General features: G+C 33.6%; 1 protein-coding gene across 1 annotated transcript; it reads left to right on the plus strand.

Annotated features, from left to right (window-relative positions):
* The first annotated feature begins 4,636 nt into the window (after positions 1 to 4,636).
* Positions 4,637 to 16,305, plus strand: LOC106143449 (uncharacterized). The gene is made up of 4 exons (XM_013345541.2): positions 4,637 to 4,795; positions 11,462 to 11,547; positions 13,429 to 13,546; positions 14,538 to 16,305. Exons 1-4 carry the CDS (start codon positions 4,735 to 4,737, stop codon positions 14,738 to 14,740), a joined length of 468 nt encoding a protein of 155 aa, XP_013200995.2. The 5' UTR covers positions 4,637 to 4,734; the 3' UTR covers positions 14,741 to 16,305.
* The last annotated feature ends 812 nt before the right edge of the window (positions 16,306 to 17,117 follow it).

A 17,117-nucleotide genomic window follows, 5' to 3' on the forward strand; every position in this document is an offset into this window, starting at 1 on the left:
CAACACCCCGAAACAATCACATCTTCATTTCTGACGGAGAAGATGACATCAATATTCGAATACCTGTTCTGTAGTTCTTAACTTATAGTCTAGTTTAAAAATTTGACAAAATTACGCTTGCGTCATAATCATTCTTTAAAAGAATGAATAAAAGGAAAATGTTTATTTTATTTTTTTATTTTTTTTTAATTTATTTATTTACTTTCTTACATCTATCATTACGTTACGTTACGTTACGTTACAGAATGTTGTATACATTTATCTTTACTATTATATTATTTATATTTACTTTTTACCTTTTCTTCATTCTTTTAGTGTTAGTCCTGAACACAATGATTCTGTTATGTTCTTACATGAAGCAACTCCCGTCGGACCTGTTAATACTCGTAAGTGTATTTTGCTATTTTACGTTTCGAGATAAAAGGATTGACCTAAATAAAATTTATATCATTTATCCTAAAACCACGCAGCAACGGAATTACACGCTTATGGACATAGTGTTCAGATTATGTTTGGCCACTTGTTTTGCTAAAGTGTTTCGGGAATTAGTGACAATTGCCCTCGTTTATATACAGCTTGTCTCGGTGACCTGTAAATACGTTTGTTTGTTTTTAAACTCTTTATTTTTGCATAGAAGTATTAGGTATTATTAATAGTTAAGCGCGTGAAAATTTGGATAAGAATCAACTGGGAGCGATTTATTTTGTGTTGATTATTTTAAAGGTTAAGTTTTACTAGGTAGCTATTGCCTGCCGCTTCGCCCGTAAATTGTAGCTTTTGTTATCTTCTTCTTTCTATAACCGTTAATCGGTTATCCTCACATCTCTAAAAAGGAGCATGGGATACGCCTTTGACCATGATGATGGACCGGGTGAGTTAAGTTTATACCAGAAGCGACTCCCATTCTGACCTCGGCAAACTTTTTCAAGGGAACCTAACCCGTACTCAAGGTGCAGGATGATGATGTTGACCTCACGATGTTTCTGCTCACCGTAGGAGCATAACTTAGCAATCAAAGTTATGAACATAACTCAAGAAAGAGTAATTGCTGCATTACTGTGGTAAGATTTGAACCTGTACCTATAGGAATAGGTACTTAAGGAATTCACACGCGCCCTGAAATCATTCAAAACACATTACCATAAGATATGACGTAAGAAGGCGCATGTGAAATATAACAAATTTATATAACGTGAAGACAACAGTACATCAACCTACTCAAATTTCTGCAAATTCGCCTCTATTACCGAGTCGTAGAATTCCATTTCCTTGCAGGGTAAATTGAACTGCGGTTGACTGTACCGACGGTTATCACCACAAGGAGGGCGGCGTTTCCGTTGTTTGGTGTTATCACGAATTCACGATAAGGTATTCAAAAAGGAAAAGTATGTTAAGGTGAGTCTGATACTTTCATAATATTTTGCTGATTTTCATTCTTTATTGTTATCCTAATTAAATTTTAAGTTCGAACTTTTAGAAGTCAAAATAAAAACCTAGCTAGTAATTAAAACTATTTAACGCTGTAACGAAAAAACTGACTTGTTACTGAGACAACTCAAAGTCACAGTGCCATGTGATTCCCGGCACTAAAGAAAAGGACGTTGTAAAAGGCGACTAAGGGATAGGCTCATGAAATAGGGATTCTTCTTGTCGATGGGCTTGCAACCTGTCACTATTTGAATCTCAATTCTATCATTAAGCCAAACAGTTGAACGTGGCCTTTTACTCTTTGCGAGACTGTTGGCTCTGTCTACCCCGCAAAGGATATAGACGTGATTATATGTATGTACAACTCAAAGTCCCAATAAACTAGTAACAAATAAAACCTGGGAAGTGATTAATGTAACTTCCGTGCGCTGGTCTGGTAGCAAGGAAAAGACATAGTGTGGGCCAGCTAGTTCTCTTCTGCAGATTTTGAATGTTTAATAAAGAGAAAGGCTTACAAACTTGGGATTATTCTTTAAGGCGATGGGCTAGCAACCTGTCACTATTTGAATCTCAATCACATCTAGCTAAACGTGGCCGATAAGTCTTTTCGCGACTATTGGCTCTGTCTACCCTGTAAGGGATAAAGACTTGATTATTATGAAGGTATATATGTATGAAGAGATTAATTATCTTTATTTATTTATATATTTATGTACATCAAGGAAAAAGAAACTTAAACCAAAGAGTAATGTAGGTTCTTTCTGTGTTTTATACCTTATTTAAAAATAATAAAAATAACTCCGTTTGAAATGGGGAATCATGGAATTTTTAATTTAAAACTGCGTTCCATTTCTGTAAAACATGCAATGGAAAATCTCGTTTTTTCAGTCAGCGGAAAACCCACAATGTTCATAAGGATAAATAATTTAATAAACAACTAGTGATTAGTCACTTCACTAAGGTATGACATGTGAAAGTCGGAATTTTATCGTTTTTATCTTCATGAATGTAATTATTTATACCAAATGTATTTTTACCTTTATCTTGGTTTCAGTAGTTGTAGGTACTTTTGCGGATGATATCGCCAAAAATGGTCAGGATTTTTTGCCGTTGTAGATAAAAACGAAACAATTTTTTCTCAGCATAAATATTTATACTGTTTAAGAACAATTTATTACTGTATGATTTATACAGTAATGAATTGACTCACCGTTTGACTCCTCCGCAAGCTTTGCGGGGAAACCTAACTCATAGGTTGCCAGAACATGCAGGTTTCTTTCTACTATTATATACTTACACAAATATTGGTGAGTATAAATATTTATTGGTTTTTACGTAGAAAAGGAATATAAACAGGACGTCTCAGTCTGTTAAGTACAACACGAATAACAATGCTATAAATAACTTGGAGGCCACGTATAAATCTAGCCGACCGCCTTAATTTCCCCTCGTCTAGAAGGACATCCTAGTATCATTTTTTTGTTATCATTTAACTCCATATAAAAATAACTGTTGTAATTAACGTGAAAAGGTTATTTATAGTTTACGCTTGGTTGTTTCAACAAAACGTTGATTGTAATCTACGAATTTAAAAATAGATGAACTTTAACTAATAGATACTATTAATAGTTGATATAGTTTTTTGTTAAGTAATCCTTGTTTTATTTGATTTATGTAGGTATAGTTTGGTTCCTAACCATAGAATTCGGAATATATTTTTCTGATTTATGTGTTACCTGAATTTTGTAATAAATAGAAACACTTTATCTCTGTGGCGAGCCTAATTGCTAAGCATTTTTGGTGTAATTGTTAATTGAAAAAACTTAGACTTTTTCCTTCCGTCAAATAACTGGTTATTTGACGATAAGTCTGGACTTATCCACTATATTTAAAAATAAGAATTTTCAGTATAAATGTAAAAAGTAATTACGTTCAAAAGAACTTTATTAGAGGGACTGAAATTGCTTTCAGTTGATAGCAATTTCTGATATCGACTATGAGTACCTACTTTGAACTGCAGCGTTAGCCGTCGAACTAATTAAGAGGAGGTGACCCAGTTCCACGACACTATATCGAGCTATATTTAGGTAGTGGCGTTGACTGATTGTTATAGACTTTACACGGACAAATGCCAGGAGATGGATTTTAATTGCACGTCATAAGTAGGTACTGCTTAAGCTTAGTTGTATAAATTTCTTCCCAGGACACTTGGACAGAAAGGAAAATTATCTAACTGCCTCACTCCATAAGTTTCGGTTCATATATAAAAGACAGACAGGGGAATGTTTGTCATAGGAAAAACGACTACACTAAGAACAATGAATTCTATCACTTATCGCAAATGTACAACATTGCTTTTTAAACGTTTCAGGCGGATATTATTACCTCGAAAGATATTAAAAAATACAAACACAATATAAATATTTCAGTAATAACTTTATGGAATATTTATTTTTCTTCTTTGAAATCGTTTGTTTCTAAGAAAAGTAATAAAAAACATAGTTACAGTTTAATTAAGAACCTCGACTTTAATATGGTCAAACCCCTAAGAAGGAAGATATATCTAGTCGTATTTGTTTTTGTTGTGTGATCCATAATTTGTTACAATTTGCACAATCAATGTATGCGTACTGTTTGCCATTGACACGACTGTACGAAGACTTCTAATATGTTCTCAAGGATATCGATCCTTGAGAACACATTAGAAGTCATATAGTATCACATGTATCGACATGTGATCATCTAATACATACATTAATGATTATGTTTCAACCACGCATAATTATATTTTACTATTGAATCGTTATTTTTCGGTCCACAATATTATTTAATATAATGTAAAAAGTAAATATTTTTATAATTATTGGGTGCCAACCCAACGTAGCTACTTATTTTATAAAATAGTTATTACCATTGGTATTTTAGCTAATCAGTTAATCAGAAATATAACATTTTTCTTCTAGCCGTAACCTGGAGTCGAATCCCAACACAAACTCAACAGACGAAAATTCTTATAAATCACATTCTGAAACATTTTCCAAATTAAAAAACTCCAAAAAAAAATGTAAAATATCCATAATCAGAGGTAATCAAAGTATAAACATACCACGGGAGACAAAAAATAACAATTTATTTCTAAAAAACCTTTACTAAACAGAGATAAAATCCCCGAATGATGGTCGCTCTACGCACTATAATAAAAACTATACATCGGCGTCTCCCAGTCGGGCAGGGCGCGGCAACTCAGTCTCCATCCGACTTTCAAACGAAGAGTTCGCCTGTGACCGATTTTTACGAAATCCCACCATGGCCCGAAGTGCAGTCACTTTATTAGGCTTCGCCGTTTTACTGGCCGTCGTTAAATTAGGTGAGTTATCGCTTTAATTGTACAATTAATTCTTATCTACTGCTATTATTGTTGCGTTTTGTACGAGTATGTTTATGTGTTGACATTTTCGGCCGGCGTATTTTGGTCACGTGACATTTGAAAATCGGCAACGTGAAATTAATTTGAAACAGTAGAATAAATAAACATCTTTGTTACTGTAAAAACTGAAGCAAATGCTACAACGGGTTCTATAATACAGCGCAAATATTGATTTAGCTGAAGACAAAATTTGAATTTATATTTGTTTTGATCAATAATTTTCTTTTAATATTAATGATTTAATAATGTTATGGACTGTCGCATCCCGCATGATACAACCCCTTACTTAACGTTTACGTTTCGCAGTTAATTTTATTATTATGAATAATAACAGATATATCTTTGTGGAGAATAAGTAAGTAATTTTAAAAATGGATAGACCAATATCGGTAAACGCACCACAGGAACATTGTGCGCAGGGTGCAACTGAGCACACGCAACAATTAAAGAGAGAGAAAGAGATTATTGAATCTGTGCTCCAACTTTAGAGAGAAAAATCCGTTTATTTCTTTTTTTTGGCTGTTCATCGAATAAAAGTCAGTTATGTTTTCTTTTTATTATTCTATTTTATTATATTATATTATTCACAATTTGAAAATAAGTACCACTTTTTGTTAACAGCTAAAACCCTTAAAATTTGGGGCTTTGGGAAACCTGAGGTAGACCCAAAGCCCAAATCGACCTCGGGTTGTATTGTGTTGGTACTCAATTCCACAAATCATGGCGATAGGACAATGATACATAAAAACACGACGTGATGTAGGTACTAACCATTATTTTGTTACGATGACATCATTTCAATAGCCTTGAGTAAGACCGCGTTGGTAGATACGTAGTATTTGATCTTATGATCAAAGTAAATATTTTGGACGTAAATAAAACGATTTTGTATGTATAATTATTATACATTATATATTCGCGATAACGTTATCATAAAATAATTACATACAGTTTTAATCTCTATTTTTAGATTTATGTATAGTAACAGCCGGATTCACTCACGTGTAAATTGCACTGTGAAGTCTTATTAGTCTTATTATCCAAATTAGTGTAAGAGTTTTTGTAGTAGGAAGAAATAGAAAGAGTAACAAACATAGACACTTCATGTGAAAGTAACAAACATTTAGAAAATTGTATTTTTAATAATAGTAAGGATTAAGATTAAAAAGTATGAATATTTTTATTCATGAAAGATAAGAATATAATTCAAATCGTCAAATTTCTGTCTCTTTTTTATAATATGAGTCATTCTTTTATATAAATGAATGACCTTGTGATTATAACACTGATATTTTTTTTTTATAAGTGTATGTATTATAAAAATTTATTATGAGAATAAATAAGTTAGGTCAGATAATTTTTTTTTAAATTATATTATTATTTCATATTCACATCACTTTAACATGGGACCATTTTTTAAATAACATTCTTACCCATAATTTGCCAGAACTAAATTTGCTACAATAAAAGATATCATTTAAAATGTGAAACTTAAATAATTCTTTGACCTTAAAGATACCTTGTGAGACCTTACTCAGAGACGCCATGTTGTTAATGATGTCATACTCACAATGTCAATGTGTGAATATACGATTTCATATAGGCAGATCCAATAAAGGCGAAGGGTCAAGGCTTGTTTATACAAAGAAAAACAGATCTAGAATACAAATATCTCATAATGAAAAGTTCTAGATTGTAAGGTTATGATAAGAAACCACACACAGATTGCAAATTATTTACCAAAAAAAAGGAAAATAACAGTAAAAGCGTTGCAAAATTTTTTCATTACAGAGGCTAAATCATTACATGCCATGCTCCCTGTATACTTCTTTTGCTTCATCATCGTTCGTCAATATTTAGATACAAATGCTTCAGTTTACTTTCTCTTGTTCTGACCATTCATCAGAACGTCCCCGATTTGATTAAGCTACGGTTATCCAGTTTGGTGGCTCTGTTAACCCCATAAAGGATAAAGACGTACATTCAAAATATCTTTTCTTGAAACAACAACATATCGAAACCTGAGACTCTTAGCAGAACAGGTATCGTATAAAACAAGAAAAAAAACCATTCGGGACATTCCATTAGTATGCGATCATAGTTGGAATTTTTCCAGGATTTTCACGAGTATACACGAAAAGATTTAGTTCTGCTAGACAGTCAGTAGCTTTAAAAGTCCTTATTTTACGATGCAGTGTCGTCACAAATCAAAAGAACCGTCTTTGTGGAGTAACTACTTATTCAACTTTTTTAAAGTTTTGGAACATTGTGTATAAAAGAATGTAATGAAATATAGAGTAATGGTGTTACTTAATTAAAAGAATAAATACTAGAGTATGAGTTTGCCTGCAATAATAGTAAATAAAGGAAAATCACACAAAATATATTTTATCATATTTTCCTATGTGATACTAGCCCCCGTAGCATGGCACGCGCGACGCAGTTTTCATCGCGCGAGTCTACCGTTTCACGAAAACCGAAACAGCGATAGTTTTCGCGCGATAAAAACGGCGTCTCGCGTGCCACGCTGCGGTAGCTGACGTATGATTTATACTTTTTTTTACTACAGAATTCGAAATATTAGGTATATTTCGACTTTTATGGTTTTCACTTTGTTTCTATTTATCATCGAAAGACAACAATTGTAGGGAAACAATATAGGTGCATCTCTTTAAGCAGTGGATAACTTGTCAATAAATAAATCAGGTGCTACGTTATTTGTTATGATGACAGTATGATGATATCATAGTCATTGAGCGAGTGACTGGCTTCATTGACGTATATTCATTATTCATAATAGTGGAATATTTGCATGTTTGTATAAGCGAATAATTATTTTTATTTTAAACTCTAGATGGCTCGTTTAAAAAGATAGGATGCGTCATCTTCATGAGATATAAAGATTGTGTTTATTTACGTTTTATTTTTGCTATACAAAATGTACAATGTCTCTGCCAATTGAACCTTAAAACCAAAATTGAGATACCAAAAACGAGACTAAATATTTTGGCGCGACGCTTCTTTTCATTTTATCCGCCATCCGTCTATGTATTTTGTGTGAGTGCGCGTGTGTGTGTATAAGAATTTGTAGGATACATTATTTAATGGTCTTCGAATCTCCATAAAAAGGCATATTAACAATGCAGACGTCGCTTTGTCATCAGTAAAATAAACGAAAAAAATGGCAAAATAAGGCATACCTATAGGTATGGTTGAATATGTATGACAACTTAACAAGTAAGAAGAAAGAAGAAGAGGCCTTAGAAGTCGAGGTAAAGCTGCCAAGGATGGAAGCAAGTACACAGTCTTCTCACTTTACATTCTAAATAGTAATAGGCCAAAGTAAGTTCAAACTTAATGCGGGAGTGTTCGTGAAAAAGTAAATAATTCCTTTTAACGCAGTGGTAATTTCGGCAATGAATTTAACGGGGAGTGGCTCAAGGTCGCTCGGATTCAGTAAGTGACATCAGCATCCTAGCTGTGCCAAATAATTTAGTTTATACAATGTCTCAGACAATTTTTCAATTCAGAAACTTAGCAAGATCAGCTCATTAGTTGAACAGTAATGGTGCAGGCTGCATCATTCACCCCAAAGGCATATCACTTCGATTGATACTTGTCGGGTTCATAAACTTTGATAAGTCATATGTCTTATTTTTTCACTCTCTATTTCTTCGATTTTACTATCGTTCTGATGCGTTGGAGAGTCCTGATCAGGCTCTTGTTTTAATGTACAGAACATATTTCGGACTGGAATCGTTCCTAGTCCCTCGCAACCTGGGTCCATATGCTGTACGATGATCCATACACTGCCTTACGCGCCGGTAAAACAGAAGACTTTCGTTTATTCAGTATGTCTCTCAGGGCAAAATATGTCTTTATCCATTATCATGTTAAAATACAGCTAGAAAGCCTACTGATTTTTTAGAAGCTAATGTGGTTCAGATGCAGATGATTCAATATACCTCAAAGTATTGACTTACTTTCCTTTGTTAGGTACTTACGCATCGAGGTGGTGTAAGTACTTATCTGTGTGATTCACTGTATTTAGCAAGTTAAAGTCCGTATTCCAAATTAAAAATATTTTCAGGCGGGGTGCATAACATTACATATGTACACAAACAATCTCTAAAACTCATCTCGTTACTCGTAATAATATGTCATCTTCCTGTTTTACTTGTAACTATTGCACACATTCATTATGATCCACATACTTGGATTGTATGGCTTGCCGTATGCATGTCAGTTTTTGTGAAATGTCGTTTATGCAAATGGAACGTTATTATTCTTGCAGTGTCGCAATTTTTGATACCATCAATTCAGACTTGTTGATATCATGAATATACATACACACGCAGCTTATTTTCCTTATATTTTCCAAAGCTACGACCTTAAACGTGATGCCAGTGCGCATGACTCGTGTTCAAGTTAAACTTCCTCCCAAACAAGGAATGAGGATATGTGTCAAGTTGGTTGACTTTGGAATGGTTATCATCTTGGTTATGTACTGGTAGCCGCAAGCGAACTCTTGTAAAGTAAAATGACTTTCACACTTATAATATTAGTGTAGTAATACTAGAAGAGTGTGATGTGTAATAATTTTTACGGATTACTTACTTTATATACTTTACTGATTTTCTTTGTAGTATTCGTAATGTACTCGTATCATGCCGGTCATTTTAAGTTAGTGATAAGCTGCTTGCCTCTGTTGCACATGTTTTTGGGTTGCTCTTTATTAAATTAAACGGCCAATTACGATTCGGGATTTTTATAATGATGGAAGATAAAATTTTAAAATTATCAAAAGCAAAAAGAAAATCCGATAATCCTTTTTATCAAATCACTACCTTAAAGACTATAAAATCGCTTACATTCAATTCATACTATTCAGATATGTTGTTATTTTTAACTGACCCGTTAATCTCGACTGCAAAACAACTGGGTACTAAAAATAGTTGCATCGGAGAAACAAGTGAGTGCTATGTAGTATCGTGTTTTCTGGAAAGCAAAAATTCCACGTAAGAATTCTTTGCCCATCACCGCCTGCGTGATTGGAAAACTTACGAGGATTTCCCATTTCTGATGGAATTTCGGGAAGTAAGTTGTATCCTTACCTCGTCTTCCCAAGAAACATGCAAAATTTCAGCTTCCTATGCCCAGTTCTGATGTGTGAGAGTGAAGTTGTGATTACGCATTGTTTTGTCTGCCAGTAAGTCATGACACTCAATACGGTCGATGTCATAAAATACGGCTTAGAGAATAGAACATTCATCTAGAGAAGCCTTTTACCATGATGCAATTGGGTAGAATTCCCCTGCAAAGTTGGCAGAGGTCATATGGTCGTGTAAAAACCTGATCTATCCAATCCAGGATCATCAGTAGGCGCACATCGGGCCATCTCCGAAGAGACGACGACGTAACCGTGAGAAATTCTAGGAGGAAGATTTGCGTCTGGGAATCGAATAAATGATTTTTATAGTGGGAAATTACACCAGGGAGGCGGTCGGAAATAATGTTCTTAGTCGTTATTGTGTAAGAAAACCTAGCATTGATTATTATAATGTCTATACCTACTGCCTTGGTTATGGGTTTAGTGCGAAAACATAGCAATAAATAACCTCGCCCGAGTCGTAATAACTTTGTTTGTTGCTTCGAATACACCGAATTGACAAAAAAGTTGGAGTTTGTTTATAAGAAAGAACATTTTCAAGTTTTTTATGGCCTGAGAGGGATTAATTGTTCGTGTTCAGTCACCTTTATATTTTTGGCCTTAGGATTTAATGGTGAATTAACACAAGATGATCTTAGGTAGGTAATAGTTTAAAGAAGAAAACTTAATAAAGGCAAGAGTTGACTTATATAATCTACATCTTTTGGATTATAATAAATAACAATATGTATCTTTTAATTCTTGTTATTAATTACTCTTGATTGGATAGTTTTATGTGTTGAATAAATAGATATTAAAAATTACTTTTTAAATTTATTAAGCCCATGAGATATTTTTACAGCTTTTAGCTTGCCTGAACTGAATCCATCTGGAATATTGTCTCAATTGGAAGACAGCTTAAGGTCGTTAACCTCATTAGATGAATGTGGCTAATATAAGCTAATCCGTTTAGCGCTAACTGAATAATTGAGCACCGAGTGTTGAAGCTCATATCGTCATTTCAATATTCACCAACTGCTTCCGAGTGATAAATGCGTTTGTTTTATCCCAAATATTATGTAGTCAAATTATTAATCGCAATATGAGTTAGGTTCCTGTTTCCTATTTTTTATACCGTGTAGTTCGCGGCACCAATAGAAAAAGAATAAGACCACACCAGCTTTTTCTCATGGATATCGTAAAAGCCGACTTAGGAAACTTGAAGGCGATAGGCTAGCAACCTGTTACTATTTGAATCTCAATGCTATCAATAAGCCAAAAAGCTGAACCTGGGCTGTCAGTATTTCAAGAATGTTGGCTCTGCCTCCCCCGCAAGGGATATGGGCGTGATTATTTGTATGTATGTATGTTTGTTTATTATACCCAATTGGAATATTTTAAGTAGGTACTATATTTATATTACCCAGAACTCACATAACCATTGAATGTTGTTCCAGGTTCAAGTACTATGTGCTACCAATGCAACTCTCAGTCGCAAGCTGAGTGCGGAGATCCATTTAAGAAGGACAAAATTAAGCTAGTGGTAAGAATTTTATTTATATTGTAAGCAAGTAATTTCTCTATTTTTATATAGTAGTAAGTATGCAGATATCGTGGTATCCATCGAGTAGCAACCTATCTTTCTAGGGAAAAAGAGGCGTGGTTTTTTTATGTACGAAATGGTTTTATTGATGAACTCTGAAAATTCTAAAGAGTTGGAACTTATTAAATTTTCTACGTGTAGAATTTTTCAAACTTTAGGAACGATCCAAATACTCATTATTCAATTGCCATGTCTGTCGTTATTAAACCTAAAAAATGTTTATTGGTAAGAAAGCTATACTTCCAGCTGTGTTTAAATTAGGCCTCGACCTCTTAAGGGAAGATGTTCGGCTAGGCTAGGTGTTATGCCTGGGAAATCCAATCGTGCTTCAATTCGTGAAATCTTTGCTTGCGCGATTTAGACTTTTCGCCGTTTTGGACTGATAACGTCGCGTTATTTTGTTTTTGTGATTTGTGGTGTAAAGATGCCAGTTTCCTCTGGATCAAACTTCGCATTATAAATCAAACAATAAAACGAAAATGTTACATAAAGTAAAAATATGTTCAATCGAGAAAACTCAGTTTTAAATTATAATCATTTCGTTTTCCTGTCTAGTGACAGAGCAGTTATACGGCCAAGGTAATCTAGGTTTGATGTCATCTGCTATTGCGATTCTAAGGTTCATTCCAGCCATTTATTTCAATAACTTTAAATAAAACTCTTTTGTATTTTTCTTTTTCTTGAAAAATATAATTTTCTAATACAATATAAATTAAAATATAAATAAATATAAGTATCCATCTAGTCCTATTACAAAAGTGGAACTATCTAATGAAAAGTTATTGATTGCAAGGCGTTTCTACGCCATAATCATAAATTAACGATATTTGATTAGGTGCACGTTAATTTAATGCTCACGAATATAGTCTTGCGTAAATTAGGAAAAGTGATCTAAAAACTTAGAGGATCCTTGTGCGTTATTCATAATTTTTATGTGACATATTGTTAAGTTTGTGATATCAAATAAAATATTTTTCTTTCTTTCTTTCTTTCAATATCGGAATGACTAATTCGTAAAGCATACATATGTACATAAAATCACGTCTATGTTTTAAGCCAACAGTCTTGAAAATACTGGGTTCTCTGTTTTAATGCATACGATTTTATGCCATAATTTAACATGGCATACTTTTATTTATCATAATAATAATAGTTACGCATAATATTTATTCGCATAACGGTTTACGCATAACATTATACATACATATAGTCACGTCTCTATCCCTTGCGGGATAGACAGAGCCAACAGTCTTGAAAAGACTGATAGGCCACGTTATAAAGCATAAATATATTGAAACATAACAATATCAAACCTTACCTATCTTAGTTTTTATTGGCACAGTTTAAGCTCTGTTCCTTAGTCGTATAGGTGTTGTCGACAACTCCGCAACTATTTGCCTAAAATTGACGGCCTCTGGTGCGCAGCGGTAGTACGCTTGTCTATGACACCGGAGGTCCCGGGTTCGAATCCCGGCCAGGGCATGATGAGAAAAGAACTTTTTCTGATTGGCCTGGGTATTGGATGTTTATCTATATAAGTATTTATTATAAAATATAGTATCGTTGAGTTAGTATCTCGTAACACAAGTCTCGAACTTACTTCGAGGCAAACTCAATCTGTGTGATTTGTCCTGTATATATATATACATACATACATACATATGGTCACGTCTATATCCCTTGCGGGGTAGGCAGAGCCAACAGTCTTGAAAAGACTGAATGGCCACGTACAGCTATTTGGCTTAACGATAGAATTGAGATAAATATATATATATTTATATAAAATTTATAAACTTACATATATAAATTTTGGAATTCCAGGATTGCAGTCGTGACACGGAGGTATTGAATTTCAATAACCAGTACCTCCGACCGCTGGTATCAGGGTTTCCAGTGAACATCCTTGGAGCAGCAAGATACTGTCACAAAATTGTTACAAGTGAGTTTCATGATTTTCTCATTTTTGTTATTTCGTTTTAGAAAAACAGAAGGTATGGATGAACGTATTTTACAACTTTCAGTTACGCCATAATTATTTTAAACTAGAGGCCGCCCGCGACTTCGTCCGCATGGAAACCCTATCAATCCCGCGGGAACTCTGGGATAAAAAGTAGCCTATGTGTTATTCTGGGTCTTCAGCTACCTACATACCAAATTTCATGGTAATCGGTTCAGTAGTTTTTGCGTGAAAGAGTAACAAACATCCATACATCCATACAAACTTTCGCCTTTATAATAGTAGTAGGATTCGCATGTTCAAATGACTTTTAAAAGACAACTATATTTATGAAACAAAATAAAATATACATTTTTTCCCCGTTCTATGGATGGATTTGAAAATATTGGCTGTGTGGTGCCGGTAGAGTAGAATACCACCACCCCATTTCTTCCCGTGGGAATCGTAAGAGGCGAATTGAGGATTAAGCGGGAGGTGGACAGCAGCGCCTCCTACGCTGATATGTCAATATATTCCAGAATCACCAACCCGCCTGGCCAGCGTGGTGACTATAAGTAAAATCCCCCCATTTCTGGGGAGATCTTAGTCCAGCAGTGGAGTTGTATAGGCGGTTAAGACAATGTACTCGTATGTATTATAAAATGGCTAAACTAAAGCATCAACCACTATTCTACAAGCGCTGTGCCGCGTCCAATGAATTCGCGTTGAGGCGTATAGCAGTTACGGTCAAGCTATAGACCATCCGATTCTCATGGAAACAAATGACGATTTTATTCATCACAACTTACCATTATAGTGTACAAAATGTGATTTGTATGGACACACTGAATGTTGAGTGTCACAATACAGCAGGACTAAGGCTTTGAATAAAATTACTAAATGAAATATTTATTTGATGTATGAAAACCAAAATTTACTATACAGTTGGAAAGATTCCTATTATTTTTTATACTTATAAACTTTATACTTACAGACACAAACACTGTCATCCGAGTGTGCATGGACGACAACCCTTTCGCCCTCAACACCACCTGCCAAATGATCGCCAAATCCGAAGCTGTGAAGCACTGCAGCGTGTGCGACAAAGACAACTGTAATGGAGCTGCATCCATCTCAGCCTCTCTCCCTCTAGCATTAGTAGCACTTTTCGCTTCTTACTTCTACTTGAAACAGTAACAGCTAGAAGCACCGTAACAACAGATATTGGTAGCTTGAGTGACTTAAGAGGTCAGTCATTGTTGTGCATATTTACTGAGCACCAGATAACGTGTATGCCAGACTGATTTTTACACCTTTAGGCGGTAAGTAGGTTTTAAGCTCTGGTAAACCTTTTTACTGTCTTTAAGGTCTTAACTGTTCCTAAGCACAGATTGCCTAATCAACATTTGTGGTTTATGGTTACCACTGCGTAAAATATAGAACTATCTTTACCAATAGTTTAAAGAAAAAAATGTGCTGGGTGATGTAAAATTTCAAAAAACTAATACCCCTATGAAATCGCCTGGCTTCTTGACTATCTGTGACAGGTTATCTGGTACTGGTTTTTGCTTTAGAAATATCATACCAAAGTACAGACAATGCTTTTGCAGATGTATAAAATATTTTCCGCTCACTACAGGACCTTAACTGTCATTTGTTTCGAACTTCCCATATATATAAGAGGTTTACACATTTATGTGACATTGAATTACTAAGTCTATGTTTTCTATGATTTTTAAAAACTAATTATCTCAGAAATGATTCTGGAAAAAATTGGTTAAATACTGTTACTCCACATTTATAAAACTACGATAGAAACACAACTTTTGTTCAGGCTCAATTTTGACAATAGAATAGTACTTATCGAATTTTTGATATTTCTATAAAACCATCGTTAGTTATTTGTTTTGTAAAAAATAAAACAGTTTTACACTTGAGCAGGCAAAAATCTAACATTTGTTTTAGTATTATTTTTTAATTCCATTTATTTATATATTTATGAATATTTAACTTGTTATACAAATAGAAACCGAATGTATTGTCTCTTTTTTATGACTATCAAGCTGTTTGGACGTTTTATAGAAGTTAAGAAAAACAATGTATAAAAGTTTGATGTAGAAATTTATAAATTCGTCGTTCGTATGAATCATTTGTGCTTAAAATATTTGTAAAATTAAATTAATACATACTTGATGAAAAGCTATTTTATAAGACTATATCTAGAAACAGTGATATTAGCAAGCTGCTATATCAAAGGAACGGATTAGAGTATTAATGGTTAGACTGAACAAAAATAGAACGAAAGATTATTATATATTGGTATGGATATTATCAAGATTTTTATGCTTTTCACATGTCAACCTCGTCTATATGTAAACATCCATCGTTGGAATAACTAGGTATACTGTTTTACTAGATGTCTATAACCTAGGTAATTCATCGTCCGATATTATAGTACCTATTTTAAGACCGTAGAGGCCGTCCAATATCAGCGTTGTTACTGTTGTTGTGCTTCTTGATATATGTACGTTATGTAAGATAAACTTAGATGTTAACATATAACTGAAAACACTATTTGTGATAACAATAATCTCATCATATATGTTATTATTTATTTGCTGTACAAATTCAGAGTCAACACACAACAAAAAATAGAAACAGTGTATATTTACTGCGCAATTTTTTGATTATTTTTTACGTACTAATTATTTGTTGTTGTATGTTTCATGATGTTTATTTATCAATAAAATATTTTTTCCATATTTTATTTATTATTTTGGTAAACCTTTAATACAAACTATGGACTTTACCTCTTGGAAAACATACAGACGTACACACAGAAATAAAATCTCCGACTCTGGATGGCTTTTGGATTGAGGTATTGCAGAGCACGAGTAGGTAATTACAACTTTAATTATTATATTGTTTTTTTTTTAATGTGCTCGTATATATTATTTTTAAACTTTAAAACTATCTTCTAAATTAATAAACTCAAGGTTTATGTACTATAAACAGCAGGTAGTGTCGTCACCGGTATTATTATTATCTGTTCGGTTTTATTTCATCTGCTATCAATTTCTTTCAAGAGCATAGCAATTAAAAGTCATTTTATCAGTTGAGTGTCTGACCACCCTTTGATAGCTGATGTATCGACTGCATAATATTACAGTTACACAGATGGATGAAAATTTTCATTGGTATTTAGTAAAATTTTAATAACAAAGTCCGCCATTGCAAGTAATTTGTTTCTTTTGTAACTATGTACTATTTTCTTATTACTGTGTAAATTTCTATGCAATAAAGAAAATTCAAACAAACAAACAAAACCCAAAAACCGATATTCTTTTTGGAAACTACATCATATATTTTGCTGAGTGCCTGTATGCCGAAATACGTAAAATGACGAGCTGTCAACTAAACCCCTAGGATTCGTTCAAATTTAATCTTTGGATTGCTTAGGTAGGAAGTACAATTTAAGACAATTTCAATCACTCATTCACACTTAACTATAAAATACGGAATTATTTTCAAAATAGGCGATGAATAGTAAATCTGTGACTATTTTAGAATTATC

This window comes from Amyelois transitella, chromosome 17, assembly GCF_032362555.1.
Source record: "Amyelois transitella isolate CPQ chromosome 17, ilAmyTran1.1, whole genome shotgun sequence".
In the NCBI taxonomy this organism is placed as follows: Eukaryota; Metazoa; Arthropoda; class Insecta; order Lepidoptera; family Pyralidae; genus Amyelois; species Amyelois transitella.

Excerpts from the sequence above, each read along its gene's own strand:
- LOC106143449 (XM_013345541.2), top strand. The coding sequence starts at position 4,735 with ATGGCCCGAAGTGCAGTCACTTTATTAGGCTTCGCCGTTTTACTGGCC. Across the intron at positions 4,796-11,461 it reads ACTGGCCGTCGTTAAATTAG|GTTCAAGTACTATGTGCTAC; the intron begins GTGAGTTATCGC and ends ATGTTGTTCCAG. Across the intron at positions 13,547-14,537 it reads CTGTCACAAAATTGTTACAA|ACACAAACACTGTCATCCGA; the intron begins GTGAGTTTCATG and ends TTATACTTACAG.